This window comes from Charadrius vociferus, unplaced genomic scaffold (assembly GCF_000708025.1).
Source record: "Charadrius vociferus isolate BGI_N301 unplaced genomic scaffold, ASM70802v2 scaffold308, whole genome shotgun sequence".
Lineage (NCBI taxonomy): Eukaryota > Metazoa > Chordata > Aves > Charadriiformes > Charadriidae > Charadrius > Charadrius vociferus.
In genome coordinates, this window is record NW_009649929.1 from 422,184 (window position 1) to 439,093 (window position 16,910).

Sequence of the window (16,910 nt, forward strand, 5' to 3'; positions counted from 1 at the left end):
CTGCTTCTTTTGGATGATATATTTAGAAATCCTATTAGCTGGAGAGATCAACATTCTTATCTGAATTTCCAGGATGCTGTAACATGCAAAATTAGAGCAGCGCTCTTAAGTGGGTCAATTATCACTACTGCACTTACAGCAGCTTTTCCCCTCCCTCCCTGCAGCATCCATAATGGGCATTTAGCACAAGGATTTAAACAGTAAGATGTTGAGTTGACACACAACACAATGTAAAGTTCCCTTCCCCTTTTCTATTTTCAAAATCTTAAAGGAACAAAGAAAGTCACCCACGTACAGAATCTCCACATTAACATTGCGGTCTCCCTGCGGAAAGCTTCGATGACTTTCAGCAACAGGGCTCCCTGCAGGATAATGCTAGTCAGCAATCACGCTCACTATTTTCCTGCCACATCTGAGTCATGCACAAATAAGGTTTATGGCTTCCCCCCCAAGGGACAAGATGAGAACCTGAGGGCCACTAACCATCTCCCCAGCCCTGTCCCCCAGGTGCAGGGCCATACAACCAGTTCAAAAGGCTTCGGGTTATTTTCTTCTCAAGAAGGGATTCTCTTTAAAAGACGCTGCAAATCACAGGTGGAACAACTCAAGTACCCAGCATCACTTCAGATGCTACAAAGACATCCATAGGGGACTGGCAGATACAACACAGGACCTAGGGAAACACAGGATCTTCTGCAATACAGCTGGAGAACAGGCAAGATACCCAAGAGTGACATAGCCCCGAGCCCTCCTGCCTCACTGCCCCACTGCTGCCCGTCCCCGAGCGCAGGGCAGCAGCCAGGAGCAGCCCTTGCCGTAAGAGGATGCAGCGGGGAAGAGAACGGAGCCACACAACGGAGTATAAAACGTCAAGGAGCACAGGCAGAGGAAAATTTTACTTTCCCACCAACAGGAAACATGAAACACCTCATTCTCTCAGCAACATACTTGCTTTACACATATCTCTTTATATAGCAAAAAAGCGTGAGGCAGTACTGGGAGTGAAAAATCATATGATTCTCCTTCACTCCATGGAAAAGGAGACTGGATATGCTGGCTTCAGGTCATGAGCCCTGCTGTTGAAATCCAGCAGTCCCAACCCTGGCTGGAGGAGAGGGTGACAGGGAGAAATTAAGGTGCAGAAATTAAATTTCTATTGCTGCCCCTGGCTGCCCTCTTCCCCACATCTCCAGCATTTTCTCCCGTGGTACCAAATAGGAATGATCACACAAACCAAGCATTACCAAACACATGTACTATTTGGAAATAGATGCAAATAACATGGGGCAACATTAGCCACACCCTATTTAAGACAGCAATTTTTTATAAATAGATTGAAACTCTCCCAGCTAAAATCCGTCTACTCAAAAGCATACCAATTTTAAAACTTAATGTTGAAATGAAGTGGACGAGGCTTTTCCAAGACTTCGAGTCCAAGCAAATGCTTCATTAGGAAGCACTTATTTACCAAGAATATGGTCTAACACTGGAAGAGGCTTCCTAGAGAGGCGGTCGATGCCCCAAGCCTGTCTGTGTTTAAGAGGCATTTGGACAATGCCCTTAATAACATGCTTTAACTTTTGGTCAGCCCTGAATTGGTGAGGCAGTTGGACTAGATCATCATTGTAGGTCACTTCCAACTGAAAATATTCTATTCTACTCAACTTGCTGTGAATATCTTGGTGTCCTTCACCACACACACAAAATTCTAGTGAAATGAAAAAAAAAAACAAACTGCTTTTGTAAATATTTATATATATTTTTTAACTGTGCAATTTAAAAATCCATTTTTAAGCTCTTATGCCCTTGACACACTCAACACTTGAACAAAACACATTTTGAATGCAACTGTATTTAATCAAAAGTAAAAGGTCAGTTACTAAAAAGAAAGTCCTTAACCAAAGAGAAATAGAAACTGGTTTTATTAACTTCCCTAACTACAGCTCTAAAATTTTGTTGATTAAAGCCTAATTTCAAAAGTTAACTTTTTAATTGGGAACACTAAGGCCTGCTGGCTCCAGGAAGTTTTAGTAGAGGTCAAAAGATTGCTGGAGATATAATTTTTCATTTCTAAGAAAAAAGGAAGTCTTGCCCTTTTCCTTGCAAAGATAGACCTTGAAGTGTTAGTAGGGAGACAAAGAATGTATCCATCAAAGGCTCTCATGGCAAGGTTATACAAAGCTTCCCAGGACAGTATGGAAGCCAACAGAGCCTGCTAATGCTCGCAAGGAAATTAGCTGAACTTCTCTTGCAAAGACTAACAAGGCAGAAAGGCTCAGTAGCTGAGGCCTAATCTAGGATTAAAGAGACCAATTCCTCACTCCATCACAGATTTTCTGGGTAACTTTTACTGTGTCACTTAGCTTCAGTTCTGCACCTGGAAATGAAGATAAATACTCTCAACTTCCCTTACTGTGACATGAAAATAAACACATTAAACCAGGAGGCATTCAAATAGCTTGGCAATAAAGTACAAGTACTGCAGACAAATAGGAAATAACAAAGCACTGCCCCATTCAGAGAGGAGATGCCCTTTTTTTTTTTTTCTCCAAATCCTTCTTGCCTGCTGGGATCTTGCAATGCCTTTGTGATCTGCCCTCAAACAAAAGGGAGGTTCACAGGGCAGAGGAAGCAGGGGAGGAAGAGTGCCTTATGCTTTCCCACCCAGTGCAAGTTTACACATAAAGACACCAAGGGACCAAACTTTCTCCTGTCAGCCTTCTACTCCCAACACTCAAATTTAAGAGGTTATTTTTCTTAGACATTTAGCGGAAAAGTTCTTCTGCAAACAACTCAGAAGAGATGCCTCACTTGGCTGCCTTGGACCAGCTCCAGGAGGACCCCATCTTTTTCCTCTGACTACACACAAAGCTGCTGAAGGCCACCTGAATAACTTGGGCAACCTCAATCTCAGGAGGCTGCCCCAGCCCCGGGAGGTGGGAAGGGCTCAGCAAGCCCCTCAGCATCAAGACTGATCAGCTTTACTGGAGGGGGAAAAACTTGCCCCGAATTTACCTCCAGAGGCAAACACAGGGATATTTACACAAGATAGCTGGTGAGAAAACTTTGCAAGGAGTCTTCTCTTGTGGAAAAGGTTTATGTACTATTCTTTAACAAGACAGGATTTGGTTTACAACTAAGGGTGCATTTGCCAGAGAGCTTCAAAGGAAAATAAATAAATAAATAAAATTTTAAAAGTGCACGTGTGTGGGATAAAAGACATTTACCATGTAAAATGTTGCTGTAAAAAAAAAACCCTGGTGGCAGCGTTGGAAAATATTACAAACAAAATAGTGGACACTTGTACAGTTTTTCTAACAGTTGTGTACAGCAGAAAGGATTACAAACAGAATGAAATGTTCCTTGATTAAAGCAAACTGATATCCCACCTGGAAAATCCTGTCCACTCATTGTTCTCGGGTGACCCTGTGGCAGCCACAGGTTACAGCGAGCCCATAAGTCACTCCGACACCCTGCCCGGCTCTTCCCAAGTTCTCTCTTTTAGAAACGGCAGGACCAGCTAAAGAGCCCTTTGTTTCCATTCAGGCATATGTAGGGGGGGAAAAGCTGTTCAAAACATTAAAGAGAAACAACTGAGGACTGTTACTATTCCAAGAAACAAATTAAGAGCCAGAGTCAGAAATGCCCGGAGCGCTGGCGCTGCCAGCTGAAGTCAGATGTCACTGGAAACACTCAGTGTCGCTCAGCCCCTGGGAGGGGGGCAACCAGTTCCGAACCTGAGGATTTAAAAATCACTACCTCCTTCAGATGTACTTTTTGCATTATACCTTTACTTCTGACACTGATAAGACACATTTTATAAAGGGAATAACAAAATAAAGTTTTTATAGGTAGCCCATCAAAAGGATGAAAGACCTCCCAAATTCAGCTAATAGCTAGTAAGCCATCTTCCCTTTAAAACATTAATGCTGACAAGTAATATAAACAAGGCAAATGAAAAGCTATGTCAAAGTTGCTGCATTGTGGGGCTTTGTGTCAAATAGGCTAATAAAACCCCATAAACTGATGTAAAATCAATTCAGATCTCAAATAATATATTAAACTTTCTAAAGAACTATAAATAAAAGCTGCACTTCAGATAAATAAACTTTTATGTTCTCAAACTATTTTTTCAGCTAAAAAAAAATTGTGTTACTGGAATATTTTGCATTTTTGCATTAATTAAACAACGCATAAGAACCAAGGAGAACATAATGTTTTCCTATTTCAGTCTGAGGTTTATTCAGGCATAATTCAGCCTGCACCAGTAAGACTTGGCTACAATTTTCCTCACGTTTACACAGAGGCTGGCTGGCGACACGTACATTATGAAAAAAAGAAGAATAGGCAGATACCCGTGTCAGATAAATACATTCCACTCCCTCAAACTGAACTCAATGCAGACACAGTTAAATCCTGCTTTCCCTCTCCAAACACTTCCCACTCCTTTGGTTCTGCCACAACATTTCTTGCCACTTCAGCCCCTGACTACCTCCCACTGTACCTCCCCAGGCCACATACATACTTTGGTCCTTCTACCATAATATTTTTCAAGAAATACGCTGTCTTCTATTCCAGAGACTGATCTGTACACAGCTAATCTTTCCTGCCCTCTACAACTACCAAGTCACTCCACTGGTTCATTTGGACCATCCGAAACCAAGGTGCTGTCTCTGAGCTCTGACTGTGCTGCTGCCCATCACTACTTCTTCCACGTTATCTCTTTCCTCTAAAATATGTTCACCAAACTTCCTTTTCTAAATTTCTCCCAAATTTCTTCATAAAGGTTCTACAACCAACACCATGATAATGAACATTTTAAACTCAGTAAGTCTACTTAGCAGGGTTATATAAATCTTGAAGCGTTGCAAATATTGTAGGTCTCTGTACACCATATTTCTCCTCTTTGCATACCATCCTCTGCTGGCTTCCCCAGAAGACCAAAACCAACTGCAAGATTATTACCCTGAACATGCATCTTCATCCTTGCTAAAGCATCTTGTCACATGGCCATCCTCTACGTCTGCTCTTGGTCTCTCTGGACCAAAGGCCCTGGACACACACCTGCCTCCTGTAGCACATTTCTATATTGCCAGATCTAGGCTGGAAACAAACAAAACATGCTGATAATGATCATCATAATTAAACTACAGAGGCTTGAACGTATTTTCATTTCAAAGGTCAGCAATACGCACCCGTGGCTCTCAGGTTTTCAAGTTTCTAATTAAAGGAGAAGATACCAGGAACTGAACTTATATTTCAATGTTCAGAATCCATAATTTATTTGGGGTTTGTTTTTCAAACTACACTGGATTTTAAATACTAAAAAACAAAACAAAACCCCAAACAGCAGAACACAGACAGAAGCTGAACTCGCCCTCCCAAAGTAACACAGTTAAATTCTTAATATCAACTACAAAATTATCTAATGGATTTAAAAAAAAAGAAAAATCAACAATAGCAAAATTGAGCCATACAGTCATGCACTATCACTTCTTGATTCCCAGGTGGCACAGTAACCGTGCAAATGAAGATGCAGTACTTTGTGATATTGATATAGAAAGACAGAGTTCATCTTTGCAGTCTTATTCATACACTGGTCCTAGTATTTTACGTGAAATACCACACAGGATATTATTTCAATTTAATGAAAAAAATGGGAAAATTAATTTAGGAATTTATGAAGTGTCAACCAGACCAGTACATTTTGCACATGATGAAATATTTTAAAGAAGGATATGATAAACAAGCAAAGGATTAAAGGATTTTTGTTTGCTAGAAAAGTTAGCCACACTTGCTGCACAGATGGCTGCTAAATTACAATCTACCTACTTGCCTATTACAGCTCATACTGCTTTGAATGCTTTTTTATCACTACCAGTGAGGAAAAATGGATTTGCATATTATGGCTAGGCTATCATTCAGTAGTATCAAATAAAGACTGTAAATATATTACTTTGAAAGTGTGATATGGGCATAAAAAAAATTATTGGCAATGTTTTTAAATCAACACTGTCTTTATGGTAACAACAGAGTTATACTGTTCAAAGTTCACACAGAGATTCTACATTAGAAGAGACTAGTGTAATAGGCAAGCCTTCCTTTTAATTCCATTATTCCTGCAAAACCACATTTTTTTTAAATGTGCAAATGCAATGACCACAACACTATCAGAAAGCACTAATTTTAGAATACTGAATGTAGTTTCTGAAACTAAAAAAAAAAAATAAAAAAATCATTTCAGTCGTAAAAGGAAAGCTAAGCTGTTCAACTGCCAAAATATAGAATGAAAACAGGAATCTAGAAAAAGCATCAAATCAAACAGAATACTGATGATATGCACATACTGCTTTAAAGTAGAAACAAACTAAAATATCACAGAAGAAATTGTTTGATACTAAACTCCAAATTCCAGCAACTGAAACACAATGTAAAATAAGTAAAAATATATAAAACAAATAAATTTGGCTTGCCATCAGTATTTAAAGCGTGCATGAATTTTAATGAAATTCTACGAGACAAAAATAGGGATGGCTCTAGAGGCAAGGATTACTCACTTGCATCTCTGGCCTGTGTGCAGTCCCACCTCCAGCCACCGATTTCCTGTACGACCTTTGAGCAAATTTCAGAATTTAACAGATGCCTTTTCCCCAAAACTAAAACGGGAGTGATACTGTCCTTCCCACTAGAAAATCCACTGGAACTCTAAACTGTTCTTTAATGGTGACGCTACAGGAGGCTTGGAGTTAATTTTCATTTGTTTTCATAAAGAAAAACAGAACAACAACAACAAAAAACCCACACCATAAACAAGTAATCCCTAGCAAAGCACTGGAAAAGCGCAATCTTATACTTTAAGAAAATGTTGAGAAAGAAGAAATTTAGAGTTACTGAGGGGAGGCAGAGTGACGTTTATACTTCCTTGTAAATATTAGGTATTGTACATTTAGAAAAGAAAAAATTTTACTTGAACCACAGTAAAAACTCCCATTCACTTCATTATGTAAAACAAACAGTGACAAAGTTAGGTCCTAAACACTTACCTTCGCTTATTTTGAAAAAAGGTCTGATTGGGACAGCTGACTTGCTAAAAGTATGTCTTTTATTTATTTATTTTTACTTTTTAAATGTGAAAGGATACGAGGAGTTCCTTCTGTCCTACACACCAGGTAGAGACACGCAGCAATTACGTGGGTCATCTTTCTCCCCCGGGTTAGGTGTTTGCTCACAGCCATCTTGAAAAAATTAAAGGCAGTATCCAGACAATGTTGATTGAGTTGAAGCTGGTTTCCCAAGTGGTGAATCTGACGTTTCCCTAGAAAAATTACCAAGGGAAAAAAAAAAAAAAAGCTTAACAACTTTGTAGTTAATTGCTTTGGGGTTGGGGTTTTTTTGGTGTTTGTTTTTTGGTTTTTTTTAAAGACAAAACTGAGGGGGCAGATACTGTATTTCATCTCTGCATGAAATACAATAACCTCCCAAGTTTCAGGAACTATATATCCTCAGCTCCTCATGACAAAAAACAACCTCGTTTTAGACTGCTAGAATTGAAATACGTGCAATGAGACCTGGAAAACAAACCTACAAACATCAGCCCCAGAGAGGATCCAAACATAGCTGAGGCAAAAGATTATGCCCCCTGCTCCAAAGATCATTTGACAATTGGCACTTGGTTAGCTGTAGCTATGAACTTCTGAAAACCGGAGGTCATGGTGTGTTTGATATTGACGTGCAAACAGAAGAGATGTTTTGCTGCAACTCTGCCCAAAATGATGAAGTTTGCAGTTCCTCTGACCACAACCAAAGCCCACAAGGAAAGGGGCTCTGCTCCAGACTCGCCCGTCATCACCACCGATGGGGAAGCACTTCCTTCCCCTGAAAGCTTTCACACCCAAGCCTTCATTTAAGGCTTGGCTGCCAGACTGCCAAGATTAGGTTGTGGCTTCAGGAAAACAAATGTGCCTTCACCCTTAAATAAAACAATCAAAAAAAAAAAAAAGTGTTTCGGATGATTCATGGCAGGAAGCGGTACAGCTGCTGGGACAGATGCGGGAAACGAGGTCCGGTCCATCCTCACAGCTCCAGCTTTGGAAGAGTGTGCCGAAAAGACAGCTTAAGAAAAAGATGGGGGAAGTCATGAGGAAAACAGAGCACTGAAGTTCCTCAGCATACGGGGTCAGACAGCACATCAAGAAAAATCCTTTAATTCAATGTGCCGGGCAGATGTTTCCAGTACGTGTATTTACAGGAAACGCTCATCTGTTCCCTTCAAGAGATGTCAGGAGTAGCTCTGCTGAAGGGTGTACGACGTACCATGCACCTCAGCCACCGTCGCTCACAGAAAACAATGGTGACTACACGATGCTTACCAGAACACCAGCACCTGCACAGACAGCACATCTTAATTTTATGTAAATCCCTACATCATCATCACTAATTACCTGGTAAAAATCCTTAACCGCTAAACAACCTTCTGCCAAAGACGCTGCTTCAATTCAGCTTTAATAAAAAGTGACTCCAGACACGCAGCCAGGGTCAGCAAGTCTCCGGCCAAACACGAGCTGCCACAAAGCGACAGCTTCTCCTTCCTACACAAGTGGCAATTAGTGCGCTCATCAACGAGACCTCCTTTAAGGCACGTTGGTCAACCAGGTGTAACACATTTGGATGAAGAAGTAACAACGGGGAAAGATACGTCACCTTCCACAGGAGGTGTGGGTGCAATAAGCTACTCAAGAGTAATCCAAAGCCCATTAACTGAGTATTTTTTTCCACTGCCATCAGCAAGCCCTGGACTGGTGCTCACCAGCCTCAACTACAAATACTACATCTTCCCAAAACTAAGATACTAACTAGCACTAACTGAATTTTATTTCTTACTCTACAACCTGTATGATGAAGCAGGATCATGACTTTTATCACCCTAAGAAAGAATCGGGGCAGGGGGGGGGATAAATGCACTTAGCCTTAAGTATTAAACCTCATTTTTGCAGTGGCAGCAAAGCGGCTCCCCTGACCAACCACTTCCCGAGAACATCCACCCCAGAGGCCAGCACGGACCTGCGAGGCTATGGAAAGCCACCTCTTTCTATCACCTAAGCTTCCTATGTTATCTGGTTGTATTTTGCTATGCACGGCTGCCAGGATGAAGACACAATGAACTGTTGTCTGTAGAGATTTTAGGCACTACATGCAGATTTGCAACCATTTTAAAAAAACAAAAAATTAAAAATAGACATGACGGTGCCCATGTATTTCTCCCTCGGCTGCAGGGAGATCCCCACTGGAATCACTGCAGCATTCCCTTTAAGTGAGATGGTCCAATGCAATGTCCTCAAATTCACAAAGGCAGCTGACAACAAGAAACAATTCCAGCAGTTTTAAGTGTTGTCTGAATTTTGCTTTTACGTAAAGCTTTTGTAAAAACATAAAGAGAACAGTGTCTCCAATGCCAAGGAAGAGTCACATGCACTCCTGAATGCTTCTTGGGCTAATGGTGGAACCAGTATGGAGGGCCCACCTGGCTCCAAAAGGACCAGGATGATGCTGGCCACCAAGCAAGAAGGTGATGAGGAAGTTTCCCACGCCACCATCACGGCAGCAGCGGATGTGGTCCTGGGCACACACCAGAGAACAGCCCAAACGAGTTGGAGATGTAGAGTAAGAACAAGGCAAGCAACAGACAAATGAGACTTCTCTCCTAGCACTCCCCTGGCCTGTCCCCATTGCGAGGTAATTCTTCTCCCAAGAACAGCACTCTCATACAGGACTCCACACGTCAGAGGGCACTTCAGAATCAAAGAACATGCCAGAAGAGAAAAAAAAATAACATTGAGGAAGATACTAAAATTCATTTCTTTCATAAGCTATTTTCCCACTAAGCTGGTCCCATCCCCCACACTACTATTAATATTCTGAGTATTTAACCTTTTTTTAGTTTCAAATGTTGAAATATAATTCATCATAATCCACCCTAGGTAAACAGTATGCTTGTTTGAGTAATATATATTTTTTTTTAGCCAAGCTGTTCATCCAGCATCAATATTTTAAAATGCAATTACTTTAGGGGTAACCAGTGATTGTCCACTGACAAATACCGAAGAGATCTAAGAGCACAGAAAGGTACTTGTCCACTTAGGAAATGATATTTTATTGAATGTTTTACTCAACCTTCAGCAGACCAGTGAAGGCTTTAATTCTGTGTGCTAGTACTCCCTCAAGCTGCTTTGTAGTCTTGTGTCAGTCATATCGTTTATGGAAAAATAAGACCACTGTTACACTGTCATTGATCCCCCAAATGAACAACTTAACACAGGACAAGAAACACCTTAGAAATTATGTGCATCTTGATGACTAACTTGGTTTTGTCCTCATCTGTTATGAGAGAGAAAGAAATGTACTGCTTATAGCATCATCTAAGATAAATATTTACATTCTGTAACCAGTCTCCTATTTACTAAAGAAAGATCAAAAGCTTTGTTGTTCCCCTACCACCCCCACCCCTTGAATTTAACACAACAACAAAATTCTATTTTTTCTGTTATCTTATGTAACACTAACAAAAAAAAAAAAGTATCACTAGCAATCGTGCTTCTAGATTTCTCCACAGGGAGCTCTAGATGCTTTGTACTCCTCCTGGTTCCTTCACAGATTCAAGAACAATCTCCATTCAAAATGTAACTCCAAGAAAAGGCAGGTATCAGCTAAATGGCTATCATCCCAGTACTGCAGTACAGTACCAAACTGTTGTACAGTACCCTCATCCCAGCCAGATGACAACCAAAGTATATAATTTTGTGATTTCCAACCTTTTCTGCCAATCTCACCAATCTGACATTTCCGGAGCTGAAAAAAATGCATCTCCGTAGTATTTTATTTAACTATAAATACAACAGTTTAATCTGTTGGTCTCTAAAGAGCAGATGTTCATACTAAAGAGAAATCGGGCATAAGAAACTAACTGATCAAAATAAATTCTCTATCCAACACTCCAGTTACTGTTGACGAAGACAAACATGAACAGGTACCAAATACCCATGCATACTGCCAGTCCTCAACATGAAAAGTCCTCGTAACTGTGCAATGGTAGCCACAAACCCTGTTACGCATTCAGACACCTTCTCACACGAGCGGCTGCTCCCCCAGCAATATGGCCAGGGCAGAGAGGAGCCACAGAGCGGCTGCAAGCTGCAGGGCTGGGAAGACGAGCAATTCCCTCCAGCAAACCTACAAGACCGCATTATGTCTATCAGTCCTTGAACATACTCCCAACTCCCACTGCTCCTCTCTAACTGGGTGGCATTTTACACCCTTCCATTTGTTGTTTATCCCCCGACTGTCTCTACCGTTCGCTCTAGACTACCAGCGTGGCTTCAATCAGCCCTAACGGCTGGCTAACGCCCTTTCCACCAGTTTGACCATATGGTCCCAGTGTGCAGTGAGCTGGTCCAGCTATCTGCAAGAATGGAACAAGCCTTGTGATCTCAGCCAAAATAGTGGGAATATCCAACACCACAACGCAATTTATTAGCAATCTGCTCAACTCGGTATTCAGCAGATTACATCGCAGTGTTACAAACTCAAATTAATTGAACTGCTTTACTGGATGGAAAAGGAAAGGAACTGCCACACCTTTAAACCTTGCCGTGCTCTGGGTTGTAAAACAAAACTCAACACAACAGCTTCCTGATTTTCTTACCCATTTTATCCAGTAGAACAGTTTTTTTAAGAAGTTTGAGTGGGGCGCTACTCTAAGAACTAGCAACTAGTACCATCTCAGTACTATAAAGGAATATCATCATGTGGAACAGTGAGAAATAAATCTCGCACTTTTTTTCTAAATTGCTAGGCAAGAGTATGATATGCAAGACAAAATACACATGGGTAAAACAAATGCCTTAGAACTGGCATCTTTTATTAGTAACTTCACTAACAGTTGCCTCTTTCGGGCCTTACAGGTTTTTGACAGATCCTGGGATTCTTTTTTTAAACCAAAAGAAATAGAGTCTTTAAGGTCAAAGCTTACATTTCATGCTGCCCTTGCAATTTAGTGATGACATTAAAGTGGTGTCTAAGTATCTTTGGGAAAAGGACAAGCAACGGTGTCTTTTTAAAAAGCCAGGACAAGCTCATCAACAAGGCTACAAAAATCCTCCTCCTTCCCTCACCATTAACACAGTAAAATCAGTCTCCTCTAAAGAGCAAAAGAACAAATGTCTAGAAACTAAAGAATTTTTGCAACAGGTAGGACACATACCAGGCAGTTCCCATTTATTTCTCAAAGGCTTATCATACCATCGGGGTGGAGGGGGAGGCAGGGGGAGAGGAAAGAGAGAAAAGCTTGCACTCCCGTAAGCAACACACAAAATCAAGTTCCCAGGCTACCAAGTAGTAAAGTTTATCACGCTCCTGAATCTGCATCTAAAAAACAAAAGGCCCTTTTCAGTTTTTAGTTCCAAGCCTACTAAAAAAACTGTTTCTACCCATCTACTCACAGCATGCTGAAAGAAATACCATCATCTTCTCAATCGATGCCAGTGCTTCGAACTGGCACATAAGACCTGAACAGACAAGTTCAGATAGGACCGCTGAATGCTGCTATCCTTTTATTTCAGAAAATGTCTATTCTTTTGATGGAGGAAACAGTGGTTATTACAAAACAAAATGCGTAGGCTAGAAATCACTGTCACAAAAATATATTTGCAAAAAATCTTGGTAATATTAAATGCTTACACAAGAGGCAGTTGATAGCAAAACTGCAGCTTAAGTTATAATAGGAGCAAAACAGAAAAAAGGGGGAAAATCAGACCCATTCTTTACAAGCAATTTTCTTCCGTTTATGATCTCGTTACTACAGAAACATCTTGTTCTCTTCCCCTATTCAAGAGGAATAATACCTTTTTTTTGGATCCCTTAAAAGTCAGTAATGTCAAGCAGCTACAGCTATATATTACTCTCATCTGGCTTCTGCCTGCTCATCTGCAACCCCTCCCCTCAGACTGACAGAGACCGTAACACTGCTATTTCAACGCAATACTTTTCAGTACGAAGCATAAGTTTCCAGGGAAATAACAGGCAGTACGCAGCCAGAGCTTATATGAATTGTTATTACGATACTAAACTGCATCATCAAAATCCAGGCATACAGATTTTCCCCCCCTTTCTGCAATTTGCTTGAGGGGCCCTGGAAACTAGCACTACCTGAATCGGGCCATGGAGTCATGTTAACAGCACTAATCCTTTTTTTTGCAAAAAGGATTGTTATGGTAACAAACACTAGATTCTATTAAAGGAAATGTTTCGGATGGTTTTCACTTGGGTATTCATTTCCAGAATTTGAATTGTTTTACCGACTGTATTTTATGTGACGATTTTATTCAGCATTTGGGTTTTCACTCCTTTCCTTTCCTTGAAAAGGGTCCTCAAAAGAACTCCCAAAAAAAAGGGAAAAAAAGAGCAGTTTTTACGTCTGGGCATCCCTGCACGCTTTGTCATATCTTTCAATTTCAGCAAGCCCCAGCTCGAAGCCTGAATGAATTTCCTGCTCTTTGCTCCATGCCAGGCTTCTATGTTATTTGTATTACAAATAAGTAAAACAAACAAACAAAGCCACAACAGGGAAAGTCCAGGAATATCAGTAGGGCTACTCTTATGAAGGCTGGGTCCCAGAAGCCTAATCAAGGGTAGAGTCCCATGATGAAAGACAAGAAAACATTTAAAGCCCAAACAATGGGGGGAGGCAGGGAGGAAACCGAGGCGATGGCTGCAGCGATCACACTGAGCGTTTCCAGCAACACGCACAATGCCGTGAATGAGAAGCAGCTTTATCTCTGCGAGCCTGTCATGAAAAAGGCCAAGGAACAGTAAAAGTAGCAGCACAGTAGGACGTTACAGCAGTGCGGACCCAGCATAATAACAACTTTAATTTTATGAAGGACAGCTAAGAGTTATTCCCAGTAACACCTAATTGCCTACGAGGAAAGTGATGGACACACTGGCTTCGTTCCCGCGCTTTTGCCTAACTTCAGCCTAGCCCCAAATCCCCACGTTGCCACCATCTAATTGCGGGTGCACCCCACGTCCCCAGACCCATCCGTGCTCTTCCCCACGAGAGCTCCCCAGTTCCTCCACGGGATGTGTCAGTCCCGGGGCTGAGCAGCCAGAGCCCGTGCAGGCTCGGTCCCCCTCCGACTGATGCATCCTTGTCCCTGTGTCACCTGGCAGACCTGCTTCAGGGACTGCCCAAGGGTACGCTCTGTTCCTGTTATCTCAGCAGAGTAAAACAGTGCCTGGCCCTTTCCCTGTGATATTCCACCAGCTGTGCCAGCACCACTGTTCGTGGGGATGCACAGAAAACCAAACCAGTAAACTGATCCTTGTTAAAAATAACCATGTGAAATAAAAAAAGACTTAATCCAGACCTGTTTACTGAAGGATTGATGCCTCCACTTTATCTTTGTAGGGCCAAACCCAGATTATCTCAGCACAGAGACCTGTATTCAATTTCTCTGCCCGCTGACAACAATCCAACCCATCCATTTTGCCTCCCATGAGATCGCCCCAACTACCAGGTGCAGCTCCCCATCTCTCCTGGTAAAGCCCTTCCATTGCATGTCAAATGTTCATTCCTTCATTCAGCTATAGAGAACTAGCTCGCATCTTTAAGATTAATGGCTTAAAAATTCAGATAGTGGTCACTACTCTAACCACTTCTTAAATATTTGATACTAAGCTACTTTACTTTCACCTAGAAAATCTGCTGTTAACATCTCTTCCCAGCACTTATCTGTACTTCTTTAAGTATTCATTCCCTCAAAATTGGCCCTTGTATTCCATTAATGCCAAAGCAGGCCTGCAAAGCGCCCACGTAACTTCCCCCACCCCCCTCCTCAAGCACTTTTTCCATTCCCCGATTATACGATACCACTCCCACATGGACAGCCTCTTTGCATATACAGCAACTGGCCATTTGAATTCATTTGCCTTACCCACTCTGAAAAAATTGGCATCATAAGCGGTTCCTCTGACTTTTTGCATTCAGTTCCTGCAATTCCGCTTCCCTTGCAGGTGGTACTTCTACTGCTGCCATTTCATTCCCATTATCCATTTAACTGCTACCCCCACCTCAATAACAACAGACTAGAAGCCATACAATTTATTCATGGGCTGCACCTAGCCTACTGCTAATCTTGCCCCATCACCCTTAGACAGCAGCTTGCTTGCTTCTTACCCCTGCTTAATCTTCTTTTTTTTTTTTAGCACAGCTAAAGAACTTCTTGCTCATAAAGTCTTTACTGAACTTCACTTCTCATGTCAAGTTGTAAAAACAGAGCCGATGCTGACATTAAAAAAAAAAAAAAACAACCACCAAAAAACACACCAACAAAACCCCAGTCTGTCGATTCACTAGCATCTGAAGGTATTGGATCATGACTGTTTTAAGTCAAGCTAAAGCCCAAGCTGTTGCTGCCGACAGCATTCCCACCTCCGGCATGACATTTACGTGGCCGCATGCTGACACAGATGAGGGAACTTGCTCTGCTAAAAATCAGCCCAAACAACAAAAAGTTAAGTTTTCATTTGGACCTGTTCCCTCCTTTAACTCAAAAAGCAGCCTCCCAAGCCCTAACGGCAGCAGAATGTGGCTGGGGTGAGGAGAAACGCTGTCAGCAGCAGTGTACACGTGGATCGACTTAAAGCAAATGTGAGACTGCAGCCTAAATGGGTCAAAGAGAAAAGTACACACTATCCCTACGCTTCCTCCTGCTTCCCTGCTACTGCCCGCAGCCCTCACCACCCCCCTCATACAAGTGTGCTTACACAAAAGTCTGACTTACCACAGTTTAAACAAATGCTAACATGTTCATTAGTTGTTTGTATACGAGAATGCTTCAGGTAGTTTAAGATTAATTTTGGAAGCAAGCAAATATGGACTTCTTTAATTCTGCAAGTTTTGTCAACTGCATTTTTTACTCACATAAGATTTGCAGCTGTTTCAAAGTTGAAACAGCTGGAAGGCTGTACTACTGGCAAGAACTGTGAGCACATGTATGATTAATGTAGCATAGTCCTTACCTATTTGCCATTAAGAGAATTAGGAAGAAAAATTTAAGATACCAAGAACTTTTAGGCAGCGGTAGCTTTTGAACATACAAGATTTCCTCCTGAAAGCACCATCAGTTAGGCTTTGCTTTAATCTTCCTCTGTTTTGTTTGGACAGTGATTTATTTTTTTTTTAAATTACATTTAAAATGACAGTTATTCTTAGAGATTTTTCTATATCTATATACATGTAAAGCTTTTTCCCCACACTTATCAATTACCAATTGTTACTCTTGTCACAACAAGAAATGAAACATTTCTGCTGTCACACAGCATTACTGCTGATCCAAGCACTACCTTCAACCATCCAAAATAATTTCTACATCACTGCAAGAAAAAAAGAAAAAGATTTGCTCATGACATAATCTGACAGTTTTGAAAAGATCACTTTTTAAAAGTTTTAAAAACCCATAATTCTAGCATTATTAGAGAGATCAGAACTTGTTTCATACCTACAAAGCAAAAAGCATTTAACTAACAAGCAACTGCCACCAACCTACACAGATAGAAAAATTCAAGAATACAGCACAATATAGGGAAAAAAATAATCTGTTGCCTATTGGTAAAAGTTATCAGAACCTTAAAAATAAAACAAAAATGAAGACTCAACACAAAAGGATCCATGGCTGCAATGGAAAACTTTACAGATGCGAACAGCATATAAATCAGTGCAATGTTATCAGCTCACTGACAGCAAGTTCTAGTGCCTTCCCTGCAGATCAGGGCTTTTGCAAGGCAAAGAAGAGTGAAAACTGACAGGAGCCATTTTTCAGAGTCTTGCGGACACCGTGGAAGCAGGCAGGAGCCCT

At 41.2% G+C, this 16,910-nt stretch overlaps 1 protein-coding gene across 1 annotated transcript in view; it reads right to left on the reverse strand.

Annotated features, from left to right (window-relative positions):
- BRF1 (BRF1, RNA polymerase III transcription initiation factor 90 kDa subunit) overlaps nucleotides 1-16,910 on the reverse strand; it is a 159,667-nt gene that overhangs the window by 119,688 nt on the left and 23,069 nt on the right. Inside the window, exon 3 of the mRNA XM_009891190.1 lies at nucleotides 7,142-7,315. Within this exon, the coding sequence (XP_009889492.1) occupies nucleotides 7,142-7,235 (94 nt within the window). The 5' untranslated portion in view covers nucleotides 7,236-7,315. The remainder of the gene's footprint in view (nucleotides 1-7,141; nucleotides 7,316-16,910) is intronic.